At 45.0% G+C, this 18873-nt stretch overlaps 1 protein-coding gene across 2 annotated transcripts in view; it reads left to right on the top strand.

Annotated features, from left to right (window-relative positions):
- The first annotated feature begins 357 nt into the window (after window positions 1-357).
- LOC140740414 (protein Niban 1-like) overlaps window positions 358-18873 on the top strand; it is a 70528-nt gene continuing 52012 nt past the window's right edge. Inside the window, exons 1-2 of one of the 2 annotated variants that reach the window (XM_073069553.1) lie at window positions 358-495; window positions 16663-16793. In XM_073069553.1, coding sequence (XP_072925654.1) covers window positions 441-495; window positions 16663-16793 — 186 coding nt within the window. In that variant the 5' untranslated portion in view covers window positions 358-440. The remainder of the gene's footprint in view (window positions 496-16662; window positions 16794-18873) is intronic. The other variant, XM_073069554.1, reaches the window with a different exon arrangement.

Genomic DNA, 18873 nt, shown 5'->3' with positions numbered 1-18873 from the left:
TGTTCAAAGGTGAGGAGAGGAGAGCTTTTCCTGTGATAAAAGGGCCTGTACCCCCACTTTTTGTAGGCTTTTCAGTTCACGGGCACTGATGCTTCCATACCTGGCCGATTTACCAATCTACAGCTCCAAGCTGCATGCAGCAGAAGTTGCTACACAGTATCAACAGATGGTTAAAAAAAATAATTTCATGCACGTTGTTAAAGACCCAGAGGGAAGGGTGGAACAGCAAATATCTCAAAGGAATATTGCCTGGGTAATTGTCTCCTTGTTGCTATTAGTGTGTAATGTGAGACCCTTTTACATATTCATGAGCTTAGTCACAGTGACAGGTTACAGTGAAGGATACAGGCCGCCCCACCCTCTCAGAGGCAGAGCAACACCAGCCGGGTGCGAGGGATCAGCAGGAGTGATCTCCCCGCTCCTCTCTTGGACTGACAGCGATGGGTTTGAACTTCTCTGCACAGCTGGACAACAGAATGCGCCACTACCTGAGAGGTAAGGAGGACTGTGATCCTGTAGGCACTAGAAGGCATTGTATTCTGTTAACAGTTATCCTTTGTTACAGGGTACAGGACGTACACTGTACACTGTAAACTATTCCCTCTAGCTCCCGTCCACTGCTACAGCAGGACAAGCCGGGCAAAGCATTGGCAGCACAGACTTAAAACTATCAGGTTCCATGAATACTTTTATTAGTGCTACAATTATAACAACTCATCTCCTTTCCCTTCCTGTATATCATTTGTTCACTTGCGTAAGTGCATTTTTTGGCAAATCTCTTAATCTTTTTTACGTGCAGTGAGATTTTTTTATTTAATGCTTTGCCACACCACGTTCCTACTGGGTGCACTTGTGCCATAAGCGTATTGTGTTGGAAATCCCTTTGACAATGGGACACGGACAGGAGGAAAGGCACAAAACATACACCTGTCAAGATTCTTTTACGATGTGTCGAGGTACTTCTGAACTACAGCCACTGTTCTGTCGCAGAGAAACCTTGGCCAGATTGCATGCCCCCAGCTCCCACTGAAAACAATGTGATAATAATCTTTTATCAGTATTGACTGATGCGTGTTAACAGCTGGCATACAGGAAGCAATTCCCTGCCTGGCTTTGAAGGGTGGACATATTAATAATACTGTAACCCACCTGAAGCTACAGGAATTCCTCCGGGTGGTGTCCTAGACTGCTGTCACCAATGACCGTCCATCGTACGGTCAGAATTAGAGACGTTGGCACAACATCCAGGCCTCTGCTGTACCGTTCTCCACACCCGGGTGCCGGGCGGTGACGATATCCAACAAGGGCCAGAATCTGAATCGGGTTTATTTATCACTTCACATGTCATGAAGCTAGTAGTTCTGCTGCAGCAGTACAGTGCGAAAAGAAATAAAGTTACCGTGTTACCAAAAAGGAGCAACTTTGGAGCAGAAGAGGAACGGCGAGGATGAGGTGGTGTTTGAGGGTTCACGGACTGCTCAGAAATCCGACAACAGAGGGGAAGAAGCTGCTCCTAGAACACTGGGGGTGCATCTTGGCCACTGGTGTGATTGATGCAGGCGGGAACCATCGACTGTAGCAGTGTAGAGGTTGGAGATTTCCTTCAACACTCTGTCCAGTTGGCACAGGTTTTCATAACCCGGACAAATACACCGACTGATGGTGTCATCCCCCAATCCTGATGTTCAAAGGCATTGCCACCACTGAACACCCCACTCTCAATATCCTTGGGGGCTACCCTTGACCACAAGTTGAACTGGAGTACTCGTATACACAACAAGGCTACAAGAGCAGGTCCAAGGCTCAGAGTCCTATAGCAAATAACTCTTCTCCCACCTCCCCATCATCTACGAGGCTTAAGTCAGGAGTGTGACGGAACACTGTGCGCTTTCCTAGACATCTACACCTTCAACAGCACTAAGGAAGATCGACACCATCCAGGACGTAGCAGCGCACTTGCTGGGCACCTCATCCACCATCACTCACTCACCCCGCCACCGACGGGCAGTGGTGAGTGCCACCTGCAGGGTGCACTGTGGCAACACGCCAAGAATCCTTGGATGGCACCTTCCAAACCCACCAGCTGAAAGGACAGGAGGAGCAACAACACCCTCCAAGCCGCACACCACCCTGGCTTGGAAATTTATGGCCGTTCCATCACCGTCGCTAGATCAAAACTCTGGAACTCCCTCCTCAACACCATTGTGGGCGTAACCCACATCCCGAGGACTGCAGCGATCCAAGAAGGCAGCTCATCACCAACTTCTCAAGGGCAACTAGGGACACACAATTAAATTTTGTCTCAGCCTGTGCAGACTGCAAGCTGTGAATGGATGTAAAAAAAAAGAGAAGATGTAAATAACTGGTTGGTTTATGCACGAGATTTACATGTTATTATCCAACATTCACTATTTAGTGAAATTAATCTGCTTTTATTGGGAGCAATTACTGGAGTTCTGTTTTCTCTTCTCCGTAGTCATACTGTGCTTACTAAGTATGTTGATTTTGCTGAACAACAGGTTGTACTTGGTCATCCTTGTCAACCTAAAGCAACACACACAAAGTGTTGGAGGAACTCAGCAGTTTGGGCAGCATCTATCCATAGAAGAGAATAAATAGTCGACATTTTGGGCTGAGTCCCTTCATCAGTCTTGTTTACTCTTTTCCTTGGGAAGTTAAGGATCAGGTAGCAAAGATCTAGGAGTTTTGAGATGAGTTTTCTTTTTGGAATTATAGTATTGAAGGCAGAGCTGTAATCAAGAATATTTCCAAAGTACTTGGGTTGAGGTATTGAATAGCTTGCGTGATGGGTGGATATACTGCAACAGTCACGTGTAGATACTGGATATCTCCGTGGCAGTTGGACACAGATATGAAATTTCTCTACAACAGTGAGACAGATCTATAAAGGTGAGTTACAGGGTGTGGACAATCAGTAGAATTGCTGAGGTTGATTATATTTCGAGTAACAATCCTCAAATGCAAATTGTTCTCTAGAATTTACTGTCCTTGGGAAAAATACAATTCAGAACACCTTTGTTGTTTCTTGCCCCAGGGAGTACCGAGGTGGTGTAAAATGGGCGTTCTGATTGCCAAATGGGTAGAATAGACAGTTTGATAGGTATCCAAGAAATGTTCCAGGCCACTCCCTTGGAATCTCTGGATTCTGGCTATGAATCATCTGAACAGTCATGAACAGGAGCATTTTCCACATTACAAACTTAACTAGGTGCATTTTCATAGCATCACGTCAAACATGGGAAGAGTATCCAATTTACAATCCACCATCTTTCCTCAAAGTCAGTGACCAAATAGAGCTTATTGTCAGCAGCAATGGAAAAATTAAGTTGCAGCAACATCACAGGTGAACTAGAGACACAACATTCACAGTAAAAACAGAAATACAAAGTATTATACAAGAAAGAACACAATTGGGAAAAGTGAAACCAGTCAAGATACCAACATCAGTACATCTGTAAAAATTTGTTAGAGTGTTTGATGACCCTCCTTAACCTTCTATGTAAGGTAGAGACATGTAAGGAAGTACAGGTAAAGGTACTTCCTTGTGATTACATCTATTTGCTGGGGCCAGGACAGTTCACTGGATTGGCACCCAGGAATTTAATCCACTGATGATACAACCATTGTTGGTAGAATCTCAGTTGGTGACGAGAGGGCATACAGGAGTAAGATAAGCTAACTAGTGGAGTGGTGTTGCAGCAACAACCTGGCACTCAACGTCAGTAAGACGAAAGAGCTGATGTAGACTTCAGGAAGGGTAAGATGAAGGGACACATACCAATCCTCAGAGGGGTCAGAAGTGGGGAGAGTGAGCAGTTTCAAGTTCCTGGGTGTCAAGATCTCTGAGGATCTGACCTGGTCCCAACATATCAATGCAGTTATAAAGAAGGTATGACAGTGACTATACTTCATTAGGAGTTTGAAGAGATTTGGTATGTCAACAAATACACTCAAAAACTTCTATAGATATATCGTGGAGAGCATTCTGACAGGCTTCATCACTGTCTGGTATGGGAGAACTACCGCACAGGACCGAAAGAAGCTGCAGAAGGTTGTAAATTTAGTCAGCTCCATCTTGGGTTCTAGCCTTCTAAGTACCTAGGACATCTTCAAGGGGTGGAGTCTTAGAAAGGCACTGTCTGTTATTAAGAACCTCCAGCACCCAGGGCATGCCCTTTTCTCACTGTTACCATCAGGAAGGAGGTACAGAAGCTTGAAGGCACACACTCAGCGATTCAGGAAGAGCTTCTTCCCCTCTGCCATCCAATTCCTAGTTGGACATTGAATCCTTGAACACAATCTCACTCTTTTAATATATTTCTTTTTTAAAAATATTTTTAAATATTTTTTGCACAATTCTTAATTTATTCAATGTACAAATACTGTAATTGATCTACTTATTTATTATTATTGTTATTTTCTTCTGTTATTTATTGCGTTGAACTGCTGCTGCTGCTAAGTTAACAAATTTCATGTCACATGCTGGTGATAATAAACCTGATTCTGATTCTGAGTCTTTATACACATGTCTGTGATGTTGATCTTGAAGGTTCAAATTTTTTTGGGGGGTTATTTGGTGAATTGGTAGGACTGTTGTTGGGTTGAAGATCTGATTGCTAGATTTTGGATTTGGTTTCTAGGTTAGGGATCTAGTCACCAGGTTAGGGACCGAATTACTGGTTTGCTGTGTGTGATTTGGTTCCTCAGTTAGGGATCTGGTCACCAGGTTAAAGATTGCATTGCTGTGGGTGACTTGGTTCCTCAGTTAGGGATTTGCTTGCTAAGTTCGGAACATGACCGTTGTTGGGCTTGTGATAAAATTGCCAAGTTTGGCAACTGTCCAGTGACCACGTTGATGTGACATACTGCTTGCATTGATACCCAAATGTCTGTTTTACTTTCCGGATCGGGATAATGAAGGTACTGAACTGTGTCTTGGAAAGAAGATCTTTCCCTGGGACTTTATAATTGGCGACATTAAAGACATTTGCCAAATAAATAAAGGTCCTTATCAAGTCCTGATTTTATTTCCTTCATTTTTCCTGGACTTGATGGACAATGAAGATCATTTATCTAGGAATGGCCTGAGCTTCCAGCAGGATTTCCTCAGTGGGAGGGAAGTGTTTGGTTTCAGAAAATACTGAGGACCATTCCTGCTCCAGAAGGCCAGACAAGTCCTGATCATTTATCTATTCCAATATAACTCTTTCTTAAAGGTCATAATAATGTTGGCATTTCTGGGGATTTTTTTTTCCTCATGTCAGATTTAAAGGAAAGGTTAATAGGACATCTTGACCTCCAATCTTGCAGACTTCAACGGTTCTCCCATCCAACCCCGTCACTGCTCTTGGCTTCAAAGTTAGACATCCTATGTCTTTAAGACATTGGAATCGGGCAAGTTTCTCCCGACGGTTGAGGCATAGTTTCGATGGTGGTCTCTGTCACAGCTGGTTCAAAATGGCAATTCGACGTGGCAGAACTGAGGCGAGGAAGACCCGGGGTTTGATTGAATTAAGAAAGGTCAGGTACAGGCCAAATTGAAAAGGCAGGGTCCAGATCCCCGAGTGTATCAAAGCCACTGAACCTGATGTTTGAATGATGATTTAAGCTCAGAGCTGAATTGGAAAGGTCGGGCACAGGTCAAATCAAGGCAGTGGGGTTCAAGCCCTGGAAACTTTCAGTATGACTGAATCCAGTGTTTCCACAGTGATTTACACACTGGGCCAGATTGAAAAGGTCGGGGTGTCGTGGTCCGAAGTGAGGGATGGGCAGTTCAGCTCACTGCTCAGCTCTGCGCTGAACTAAGAGCCTGGGTTCGGACTCTCTATTGACTTCACTTCAGAACGCTATTTGCTTGTGTTTATTGTTGTACCATTTGTTTTTTCCCTGCATATTGGGCATTCGACGGTCTTTTTTTTTTAATGGGTTCTTCTGGGTTTCTTTGTTTTGTGGTTGCCTGTAGGAGACAAGTGGCAAGGTTGCATTCTGTATAAATACTTTGATAATAAATGTACTTGGAACTTTGAAAAACCAGGTGATCAGAACAGACCAGCGAATGAGCTGTAGACTCATTCATTATCCAGCCAGAGGGTTAATCGAGCCGTGTAATTGGCCCAATTCTGCTCTCTATCTTTCCATTGGTTATTTGAACATCCTGAATGGAATCGAACAGCTCACTAATATTCATCATCTTCACATGAATCAAGGGCATATCTTCAGATAGCCAGTGATGCAAACATCCTTGCACACATTGGGAGGGATCTTCAGTCCATATTGGATCTCACTGCACTAACCTAAGGTGCTCCATTAACCTCCCTCGACATTGCACACATCCACCGGGTATCACCAGTCGGACTTGAGTGGAGCACCAACACAGAGGCTGTGTACAAGGAGGGCCAGAGTCACCTCTGCTTCCTGAGGAGACTGAGGCCCTTTGGAGTATACTGGCCTTTCCTTCACGTGGTCTACCAGTCTGTTGTCACCAGTACAATCTTCTATGTGGTAGTGTGCTGAGGCAATGGCTCGGGGTCTCTCTTCCCGCCATCACGGACATTTACACTACACGCTGCATCCGCAAAGCAAACAGCATTATGAAGAACCCCACACACCCCTCATACAAACTCTTCTCCCTCCTGCCATCTGGGAAAAGGCACCAAAGATTTCGGGCTCTCACGACCAGACTATGTAACAGTTTCTTCCCCCAAGCCATCAGACTCCTCAATACCCAGAGCCTGGACTGACACCAACTTACTGCCTTCTACTGTGCCTATTGTCTTGTTTATTATTTATTGTAATGCCTGCACTGTTTTGTGCACTTCATGCAGTCCTGGGTAGGTCTGTAGTCTAGTGTAGATGTTTTCTCTGTGTTGTTTTTTACGTAGTTCAGTCTAGTTTTTGTACTGTGTCATGTAACACCACGGTCCTGAAAAAATGTTGTCTCATTTTTACTACGTACTGTACCAGCAGTTATGGTTGAAATGACAATAAAAGTGACTTGATTTGATCAACACGGGTGATGCCTATTAGGCTCAATAAACTGATTAGAAAGGCTGGCTCTGTTATAGAAGTCAAACTGGACACACTGGAGGCTGTGGTAGAACAAAGGACCCGACGGAAAATCCTTGCAATTCTGGACAATGTTTCTCACCCTCTGCATGCCACCTTGGCTGAACAGAGGAGCACTTTCAGTAAAAGACTAAGAGGGCCTCGCTGATCTAAAGGGTGCTATATGAGGTCATTCTTACCGTCGGCCATTAGGCTCCATAATGAGTCAACCTATAGCCGGGGAAGTGGTAACTCCCTCCTGTTAGACTGTTTAATGAAACTTATTTTTTATTTTATTTATTCTTCTTACTTCTCTTCTAATATAGTATATCTGTGAACTTGTAATGTTGCTGTGACACTGTAATTGCCTTTGAGATCAATGAAAAATCTATCTATCTATCTACCTGAATGTCTTCAGCACTACAAAATGCATGGGTAACGTGTGAGCTCCGTGTCAAGATTCAATTCAAGATTATTAATTGACGTTCTTCTTTCTATAGACAAGTGTAAAGAAAATCAAGATTATTGTTACTTTGGCTCTGATGCATCATAAAAGATAACACAATAAGCATAAAGAACACAATAAAAACACAATAAATATAAATACATAAGATTAGTTTATATACATAGACCGATATGTACTACATAAAGTGACTTGAGTTATGGGAGTGTCTATACTGTACATAAGGTGACTCTGACAGGAAATGATAAGTAGTGGGGGTCGGGTTATGGTGGGGAGGGTTAATGGATGGAGGTTTTGGTCAGCCTCATGATTTGAAGAGCTAACTGATTTTCAGTCAGGTGGTCATGGCGTGGATAGTAAATAGCCTCTTTCCTTTGGGAGAGGGACAAACCGTCCATGAGCAGGGTGGGTAGGATCCTTTGTGATATTGCTGGCCCTTGCTGTGTATGTGTCCTTGGTGGTGGTGATGCACTGGGCAGTTTTAGCTGCCTGTTGTAGAACCGTCCCGTCCGGCGCAGTGCATGTTGCAGACCATGCAGTAATGCAGCTTATTAGAATGCTTTCCACTGCACATCTGTAGAAGTCTAGGTCTCTTCAACTTTCTAGGAAAGTGGAGGTGTCGGTGAGCTTTCCTGACTGTTCAATAGATGTTCTTTTTCTGGGATGAGAATATATCCTGCCCAGTCCAATCAAGAATGCGATAAACTGTATTTTTTTGCATACTGTGTATAAATACTATTTCCAAAGAAAACTAGGAGAAACATTGGTTCTCATCACCAGAAAGCACAGGAAGTTTAAACCATCAAGTCAGGTGTGTTGGTGGATGAATTGTTTCAAGACCAAGCAAGCACTGTCAGTCACTGGAGAGCCCAAAAGTTTCACTGCTAGAGGGAACAGAGGGAGTTGTCTAATCCAAGGTTAAGATACAGGACTTAGTGATATGGTGCAACTCAAACTACCTGCGTCTCAATATCACCAAGACCAAGGAGATGGTGGTGGACTTTAGGAGATCTAGGCCTCATATGGAGCCAGTGATCATTAATGGAGAATGTGTGGAGCAGGTTAAGACCTACAAGTATCTGGGAGTACAGTTAGACGAGAAGCTAGACTGGACTGCCAACACAGATGCCTTGTGCAGGAAGGCACAGAGTCGACTGTACTTCCTTAGAAGGTTGGTGTCATTCAATGTTTGTAGTGAGATGCTGAAGATGTTCTATAGGTCAGTTGTGGAGAGCGCCCTCTTCTTTGTGGTGGCGTGTTGGGGAGGCAGCATTAAGAAGAGGGACGCCTCACGTCTTAATAAGCTGGTAAGGAAGGTGGGCTCTGTCGTGGGCAAAGTACTGGAGAGTATAACATCGGTAGCTGAGCGAAGGGCGCTGAGTAGGCTACGGTCAATTATGGAAAACCCTGAACATCCTCTACATAGCACCATCCAGAGACAGAGAAGCAGTTTCAGCGACAGGTTGCTATCGATGCAATGCTCCTCAGACAGGATGAAGAGGTCAATACTCCCCAATGCCATTAGGCTTTACAATTCAACCGCCAGGAGTAAGATATGTTAAAGTGCCGGGGTTGATTGTATTTAATGTATTTAAGTAAACTACTTAAGAACTTTTTAAAAGCTATTATTAATGCTTTTTGAGAGAGTGATTTAGATGCATATCATATTTTTACTGAGTTAAGTATTGTATGTAATTAGTTTTGCTACAACAAGTGTATGGGACATTGGAAAAAATGTTGAATTTCCCCATGGGGATGAATAAAGTATCTATCTATCTATCTATCTATCTATTAAGACTTTGCGGGCCACCAAGAAGATACCCTTGGGAAGCTCATAATTGGATTGTTTCTACACAGTGAATATTTAAGTGGCCTCAGACAATCCTGGGTTTTCAGGAAAGTTTGAGTGCTGCCAGAAACTTCACCTTCAGCAACCTAAGTAACCAATTACTCCTTCTCGGCACCAATTCTGTACAGGGTACATGCTACAGTGACATACAGGTACCGCGAGGAAGTTAGTAGGAAACCAGGTAGATGCTGTTACATTGCACGTTCCCATCTCACTTGGATTCAAAATAAGCTTCAAATTTTGTTTGTGTGCTTGGATCCTGGCAGAAAGTACCACTTAAGAGCAACTTCAGAATTTATAATGTCACATTCAAGTTGCTACTTCTTGGCAGATAGGTATGGAGGTTTAGTTTGGCATGGCAACTGCTCTGCCCAAACCACAGGAAATTGCAGAGATGCTGGCATGGGCTACGTCCACCGTGTACCTAATAAAGTGGTCACTGAGTGTATGTTTGTGCTGTAACCCATCCACTTCAATGTTTGACGTGTTATGTGCTTAGAGGTGCCCTACTGCATACCACCTTTGTAATGAGTAGTTATTTGTGTTACTCATGCCTTCTTGTCAGCTTGAACCAGTTTGGACGTTCTCCTCTGATCTCTCTCATTAACAAGGCATTTTCACCCACACAACAGCCGTTCACTAGATGCTTTTTTTTGTTTCTTGCACTATTCTGTGTAAACTCTAGAGACTGTTGTGTGTGAAAATCCCAGAAGATCAGCAGTTTCTCAGATACTCAAACCACCCCATCTGGCACCAACAAACATTCCACAATAAAAGCCACTTAGACCACATTATTTCCCTATTCTGATGTTTGGTCTGTACAACAACTGAAACTCTTGACCATGTCTGCATGCTTTTATGCACTGAGTTGCTGCCACATGAGTGGCTGATTAGATATTTGCATCAATGGACAGGTATATAGGTGTATCTAATAAAGCAGGCACTGGGTGTATGTCCCTGCACCAGTCTAACACCATTCCTCATTTCTTTAGAGATTTGTGGTTGAATCACATTTGCACCAGACAGAAGTGAACAATTGCTGTAATTCACCTGTATGTTCTTGCCAATCCATTGTCAGTGCGCTAAGAAATATTTCCCAGTCTCTCATAGTCCCCTCATGTCTCATACCTTCTTAATTTCCTTTATTTAAGTTCAGAACTACAAACCCAGAATTAAGTCTTTCACTCTCCATCTTAATGATGCATCCTATGTTATGAGCATTGTTGGCTGCTGGCACAAAAGGCTTTTGTTTATTCTGAGTTTGGACGTTGCTGGCATGCCATTTTTGCCAATCACTAATTGCCTTTGAGAAGATGGGAACGTGCCGTGCTCTTGAACCACCAATATCCTCTGGTGCAGAGGGAGAGTACTGTTGGGGAGGGTGTTCCAGGACCCAGTCCCAGTGGCAATGAATGACTAGTGAGTTTTTCCAAATCAGGACGCTGTCTAACTTGGAGGGGTGGTGTTCCACATACCCTGTGCTTCTTGTTGACGGTGAGTTTGGGAGGTGCTGTCAGAGTAGTCTGGGCGTGTGTTTTGTAGACGGTGCACACTGCAGCCAATGTGCATCAGTGGAGCGAATGAACAATGGGGAGAGTGCAGTAGATGGGTTGCTAATCACATGGACAGCTTTGTCCCAGATTGGACTCCGTCCCATGAGTGTTGTTGGAGCTGAACTCACTGAGGCCAGTATCCCATCACACGCCTAACTCGTGCCATGCTAGACTGTGGGGCAAGTCACTTGCCACTGCGTACCTACTCTCTGACCTGCTGGTGAGGCCATGTATATGTGTGTGGGCGGCCCCAGTGAAGTTCTGATCAAAGTTAATTTGCAGTATGTGGACTGGGAGACTTGTTGATGTGAATACTGTTGAATCTCACAGGTAGAAGGTTGAGAGCCACCTGTTGGAGAAGATACAGTAGATGCCTGATACTTCTGTAGTGTCAGTTTTGCCCCCAATGTATCTATCTAATGAGGTCCAGCTCCACCCCAGACATTCTCTCTTCTCCCCGCTCATCAAGGCAGGAGATACAAAAGCCTGAAAAGACGTGCCACCAAGATCGTTTCTATCCCACTGTTATTAGACGCTTTAATGGATGTCTAGAACGATAAGATAGAACTTTGGCCTCATGGTCTACCTTGTTATGATCTTGCACTCTATCGTTTGCCTGCCCTGAACTTTATCAGTAGCTTTTACACTTTATTCTGCAGTGTTATTGTTCTATGATAGTCAGGCTCAGTGCACTGTGTAATGATGTGATCTGTACGAACGGCATGCAAGACAAGCTTTCCGCTGTACCTTGTTGCACATGACAATAATAAGACAATCCCAATACAGCACCAGAAAAATGAGAGCCAACCTCATTAATAGCTACAGAATTGTATACAAACAGGTTGGACATTGAGCCAATGTTTCTATCAGAACATTTGGATATGGCACGTGCAGAGAGAGAGAGAGACACTGAAGTGAGTCGACAATTCTCAGAATTTAATGCGAACCTTGCAGGAATTTAAGGAAAAGGAAAACAATAAACGCTAGGCCAACAGGGCCGTTAACTAGAACTCTCAAACTGAAAGTTAAATGCCAACACCGCGGCTGAAAGCAGTATCTAAATACTAAACAAATGCCGCTCGTTTCCAGCATCGGTTGAAATGGAAGTCCTCTTTCTCAGACAAGGATGAAGGCAAGCGGGGAGCGTGACGTTACTGTGCTTTTCTCAAGCCTCAACAAGACAACGATAAAAAGAAGGGCAGTCATTAGCTGGAAGGTGCGCGTTCACGGGCACAATTGCCAAACCTACTGCGCAGCCCGCCTGCAGTGGGGGTGGGGGTGGGGTGGATGTGTAGACCCTGCGGCAGAGTCCATGGTTGTGGCAGATTCTTCTGGTTAGAAGGACTTCTGCAGGGGTTGGAGTCTCAAAGGAAGAGGTCAGTACTCGGGACAGAGATGGTTCTACAGCAAAGGGCACTGAGTATTTGGAATTCTTTACCCAAGGGGGCGGTGGAGGGGCAGTTGCTGAGGATATTCAAGATCAGTGGACGTTAGGGAATCCAGAATGTGGGATTAATTCAGGAAAGTGGGGCTGTGGACTAGGAGCAGCCACAATTTTAGGAGACGGGCTGAATGGCCTACTCCTGCTTTTAGTTCTTGCTTTGTGATTTTGTCAGTGATGGATGAAGGTGGCGCTGTGCCACACAGCCCCAGAGACTCGGATTCAATCTCGACTCGGGTCGAACTGTGTGGTGTTTCTCTGCTCTGCCTGTGGCTTTCCACCGGATTGCTCCAGTTACCTCCCAAAGACGTGCAGGTCAGTAGTTTATTGCCCACTGCAAACTGCTTCGAGCCTGGGGCTGAGTGTAGAACCTGGGGCGTTGGGAGTGGATGGGAAAATCTGGAGAGATTCGTGTAAATAGCTGGTGATGGCTAGCACGGATTGTGTGGGCTGAAGAGCCTGCGCTTGCTCATAATACAATGCTGAGACAGAATCTGCGTGAAGGCAGTCACGGGAAGCTGTCATTTAACAGCTCTCGCAAGTTCACGAGTAAACACAGCATACCTCTTGCCTAACTCAGGGATTACTGTTTGTTCCAAAACAAATTGTACATTGACTTTCATCCTTTGCGCTCTCCCATGTGACCTTCTTTGTTTAACCACACATCCGAGGCGAGGCTGGTCCAGGGTCATCTCGGCGTAATGTTTTCAGCAGCTCTATCCCCCAACCCAGTCACTGAAGCCCACAGTCACTCAGTTAAGGGGGGACTTGCTGGTTCAGATAGTGGGTTTGTTAAGAAGCTGATAGTTTCATGGGTGGCCTTGCCTGTTGGGAGGTTTGTGGTGGGCTTACTGAGAACCGTCAGCAGGGTTCTCCCGGTGGGACCGATAAGAGGCTTACCCAAGAACTGCGGTGGGAGCTGATCTGCAGATTTGCCTGAGAGACAGGATTCACCGTGACCATTGTGAGTGGACTGGGGAATTATCTCCTAGTTTGTTGAGGAGATCAGTGGAAGCTGCTAAAAAATTGGTCATCAGTACTGAGATACTTTTTGCTGGAATTTGCTGATTACTGCCTGATCCTTACCAACAATGATAATGTACAGTAGCTCAGAACGGAGTCATTTCCCCCAGAGTTGTTTGGAATTAACTCTTTAAATGACAATCCAGTTTATTCCAGGTCCGTGCTGGCTTTACTGAGAGATTAACTTGGCTGTTTTGGGGATAACTTCCTTACTGTAACATGAAAGGAGGCCACTGGGCCCATCAGATCCATCCTGGCTCCTAGAGAACCCATCTATCAGTCACACTCCCTCTCTCCATATTCCCCAGTACCACTGAAATTTATTCCCTCTCACATATGCCCCTTTGGTATTTTTTGCCACTTGCTACAACGGCAGTCAGTTAACTTATCGGCATGTCTTTAGGATCTCGCAGGAAACCAGAGCACCCAAACAAATCCATGTGGACAGAATCAGAATCAGACTTATTATCACTAATGTAAGTTGTGAAATGTTTTGTTTTGTGGTACAGTGCAAGACATAAAAATCACTGTAAGTTACAAAATATATAAACAGTGCAAAAGAGGAATAGTGAGGTAGTGTTCACAGGTAAATGAAATCCGATGACAGAGGGGAAGAATGTGTGGTCTTCAGTTTCCTGTTCCTCCTCCCCGATGGTAGTAGGGTTTAGGGATTTTCTTCTGTTCTGTGGATGTCCGTGAAAAGTAAGAATTTCAGGTTGTATACATTCTGATTTGAAATTGAGCTCAGGGCACACTTGCCTTCGTCGGTACGGACACTGACTATAAGAGTCAGGAGGCATGGTGCGGCTGTATGAAACTTGCCTTAGGCTCAGCACGGAGTATTGTGTACAACTCTGGTCACCCCATTACAGGGAGGATGTGGACGCTGTGGAGAGAGGGCAGAAGAGGTTAATCAGGATAGAGGGTGGTTTAGAGGGTGTGAGCTATAAGGAGAGGCTGGACAAACTTGGTCATTGTCCCTGGAGCTACGGAGGCTGAGGTCAAAGTCCAACCCTACATCCCTACTGTGAGAGGTGGAAACAGGTAAGGCCGGACAAAAGGGCTCAGGTGAAACTGTACAGACCAAACACCTGTACAGTGGATGCAATGGATTGCAGAAGCATTGATGAACTCCAACCGTACCATCATCTTCAGAGGATGATGGAGAGAGACGGGAGACTATCAATGGCCCATGCACCACTGGGAGCTAAGGGCCCAAGTCAAAAGTTAGAGGCTGAGGTGAGAGTTGATAGGAAGTTATAGGATTATGACTTCCTATAGCTCAGCATTTAAAACCATCATTCCCACAATCCTGAACTTAAGCCTCTGTACCTCCCTCTGCAATTGGATCCTCGACTTCCTAACTGGAAGACCACAATCTGTGCGGATTGGTGATAACATCTCCTCCTCACTGACGATCCACACTGGTGCACCTCAGGGGTGTGTGCTTAGCCCACTGCTCTACTCTCTATCTACACATGACTGTGTGGTTAGGCATAGCTTAAATACCATCTATAAATTAGCTGATGGTACAGCCATTGTTGGTAGAATCTCCGATGGAGACAAGAGGGTGTACAGGAGTGAGATATGCCAACTAGTGAAGTGGTGTCACAGCAACAACCTGATTGTGGACTTCCAGATGGGTAAGATGAAGGAACACACACCAATCCTCACAGAGGGATCAGAAATGGAGAGAGTGAGCAGTTTCAAGTTTCTGGGTGTCAAGATCTCTGAAGACCTAACCTGATCCCAACATATCGGTGTAGCTATGAAGAAGGCAAGACAGCAACTATACTTCATTAGGAGTTTGACGAGATTTGGTATGTCAACAAGTACACTCAAAAACTTCTATAGATGTACCGTGGAGAGCATTCTGACAGTCTGGTATTGGGGGGGGGGGGGGGGGGGGCTGCTACTGCACAGGACTGAAAGAAGCTACAGCAGGTTGTAAATGTAGTCAGCTCCATCTTGGGTACTAGCCTACAAAGTACCCAGGACATCTTCAAGGTGCGGTATCTCAGAAAGGCAGTGTCCATTATTAAGGACCTCCAGCACCCAGGGCATGCCCTTTTCTCACTGTTACCATCAGGAAGGAGGTACAGAAGCCTGAAGGCACACACTCAGTGATTCAGGAACAGCTTCCTCCCCTCTGCCATCTAATTCCTAAATGGACATTGAACCCGTGAACACTACCTCACTTTTCACTATATATTATTTGTGTTTTTGCACGATTTTTAATCTCCAATATACATATACTGTAATTGATTGATTTATTTATTCTATATTGAGTATTGCCTTAAACAGCTGCTCCTAAGTTAACAAATTTCACGACACATGCCGGTGATAATAAATCTGATTCTGATTATGAGAGGCGTAGGTAGAAGAGAGAAAATCTTTTTACCAGGGAAGAAATGTTAAGTACCAGAGTACAAACACTTGAGGTGAGAGGGGAAAAGTTTACAGGGCATATGCAGGGCAAGTCTTTTACACAGAGTGGTGGTGGTGGGTGCGTGAAACGCAGTGCCGGAGGTGGTGGTGGAAGCAAATAGGACGAGTCATTTAAAGGCAGATGGGTTTGCAGGGAGTGGAGAATACGTACTACTTACGTCCTCACTGCCTGTTACACTGCTGGTGCTTAGGTCCTCCATCTCTGGTGTTTGGGGCTTCCTTCATTCTGTCAGTGGCTTCCTCTCGGTTTTCACTGCTGTCAGTCATGCAAGTCCCAGGTGGAGACTCTGAGATGCCGTCAAACTTGGGTGTAGAAGGATCCTTCATTGCAGTTTTGTTTGACCAGCCGGGGTTGTTGCCCTGAGCTGAGCCCCAGAACCTGGAGGACCGGTGGGACACTCTTAGTCTGACCTCTACCCTTTGACCCTAGGGCATGGGTGACCCTACCAAGAGCCAAAACATAAAGTCCTGACTCAACATAGCTCTCCGGGTCATTGAGGCACACAAGCCTCCAAACTACGACAAGGTTGTGGACCTCTTGGACGTACAGGAAAGAACATTAATTGAATGCGGCATCGTATATGACGTAGATTGTGGGCGAAAGGCCTGTTTCTGTGTTGTACTGCTCTCTGTTTCATGTTCTATTTCATTCTAAGTGTCACCATGGTCTGTGAAGATGGAGAGTAGATACTATATCACTGAAGGACCTTGTTCCCTCCGTAAGTGATTTAGGATTGTTTGTGGTGTGTGGCTGCCATTGTCACTCTGTGTGTCCGACCACGGTGCCTCACGGACTGAGCCTGTGTCTGTTTTTCCTCAGGGAGGGCTGACGGGTTGCTGAATGACATTCGGCCCCACTGTCGCCAACAGTATGCGGCAGCCTTTCTCAGTCGCGTCTGGAACGAGCTGGAGCCGCGGGCGGACCAAGGTACTCAGCTGCTACAGAAGAAGGTAGGAATGGTGGGGGTCAGCCGGCTCGGCTGGACGGGGCCCTCGCGCTGCTGGGTCGGCCGGGAAACAACGAAAACGGCAAACACGAGGAGAGAAAGTGCTGGAAACGGGTCAGTCGGCAGAGAGAAACTGCTGAAGTTTCAGGTCTACAGTGCTGAATCAAGCTGAAGTTTAGCGTCTTAGACACACAGACATTGGTACAAATGCAGTGGAGGTCAGTTCCCTGCAGCAGAAACACTGTACAGTACAGTTGATGCTGTGCCAGGAGAATCAGGAATAGTAGGTGTTTCTAACATTAGGAAATTCTGTAAGTGCTCAGCTGGTTAAGAGTATCAGAGGAAAGAAAAACTATTAAAGAACAGGTAATCAGTTCAACCTGGAACGCCAACTCAGTTTCTCTCACCACAGATGCTGTCCGACCTCTGAGTGTTTCCGGCATTTTCTCGGGTTTTATTTCAGGTTTCCAGCACCTGCAGATTTTAGTATTTCTTTGAACATCAATTTGATGGAAACCTTTGTCCAAGGTTCGGAACAGCTTGCCTTTGTCATCCACAATGTCACTAGACCATAAGATATGGGGACAGAATTAGGCCCTGACTGATCAAGAATCTATCAACCTCTGCCTTAAATATACCCAATGACTTGGCATCCACAGCTGCCTATGGCAATAAATTTTACAGATTCAACTCTCTCTAGTTAGGAAAATTCCTCCTAATCTTCACTCTAAAAGGACACCCCTCCATTCTGAAGCTGAGTCTTATGGTCTTACACTCTCCCACCATAGGAAATATCCTCTCTCCGTCCACTCAGTCAAGGGAGATAGGTTTCAATGAGGTCACCCCTCTAAAGACAGATTAACCAATCACTGAGTCCGACAGATTAACCAATCACTGAGTCCAACTGTAAGACTTGGAGCTGTGCTGAGAGCAGATTGGCTGCTGTTCTGGAAAATAACATAATTTCTCAATACACTTGATTGGTTTTCAGACCCCGTGGTTTTCAGTCCTGATGCAGGGTTTTAACCTGAAACATGACAATTCCTTTCTCCCATAGACGCTGCTCATCCAGCTGATTATTTGTTGCTCCAAATTCCAACATCTGCTCTCTCTTGTGCCTCTTTTATTTTGAAAAATTCTTAATTATACCTACCTCAACCACTTCCTCTGGCTGCTCATTCCGCATACGTACCACTCTCTGTGTAAAAGTGTTGCCCCTCAGGTTCCTATTACATCTCTCCCTTCTCATCTTAAACCTATGGCCTCTAGTTTTTGATTTCCCAATGCAGGTGGAAAAGACAGTGGACTCACCCTGTCGATGCCCCTTGTGATTTTATACACCTCTATAAAATCACTTCTCAGTCTCTTACGCTCCAAAGAAAAAGGACCCAGCCTGCCCGACTTCTCCCAATAACTCAATACCTGGCAACATCCTTGTAAATCTTTCCTGAGACAGAAAATAGGACCAGGATGAGCCCCTCAGTCCTAGCTCACCATTCAAGACGATCATAGCTGAACATCCATTGTCCCAGCCTTCTCCCCATGTCCTCTGACTCCTCGAGACCCGAGAGCAATATAATTCCTTGCATATATTGCAGAGTATTTCACAGGTTCACTGCTCACTTCACCTTCAGTCTTAAATCAATCTGCCCCTTATCCTAAATCTGTGATTGAGAGCAACTGGGAGACTCTTTCCTGCATCTAATCTGCCCAACTACTGGTAGAATTTTGTAGGTTTCTATGAGACCCCCTGCCCCCCAATCTTCTGAACTGTACAAACCATACATGTGGAATTACTGGCTAATAACATTAGCCACTGAAGTATACACGTTTCTCATTCTGACACCTCTATTTAACCTGTACATGTTTAGCCCAACATTAGCACCACTCACCCATCCACCAGATAATGGGTGTTTAAGCATTAGGAGTTGGGATGGGTGTCTGGTCCTTCAACCCTGTTAGAAAGTAGAACACAAAACACAGAACATGGAAGAGTACAGTGCAGTACAGGCTCTTTGGCCCCCAAAGTTGTGCTGACACTTCAACCCTCTCCAAGATCAATTGAACCCTTCTGTCCTACCTAG

This window comes from Hemitrygon akajei, chromosome 16 (assembly GCF_048418815.1).
Source record: "Hemitrygon akajei chromosome 16, sHemAka1.3, whole genome shotgun sequence".
In the NCBI taxonomy this organism is placed as follows: domain Eukaryota; kingdom Metazoa; phylum Chordata; class Chondrichthyes; order Myliobatiformes; family Dasyatidae; genus Hemitrygon; species Hemitrygon akajei.
This window is presented reverse-complemented; position numbering and strand designations above follow the sequence as displayed.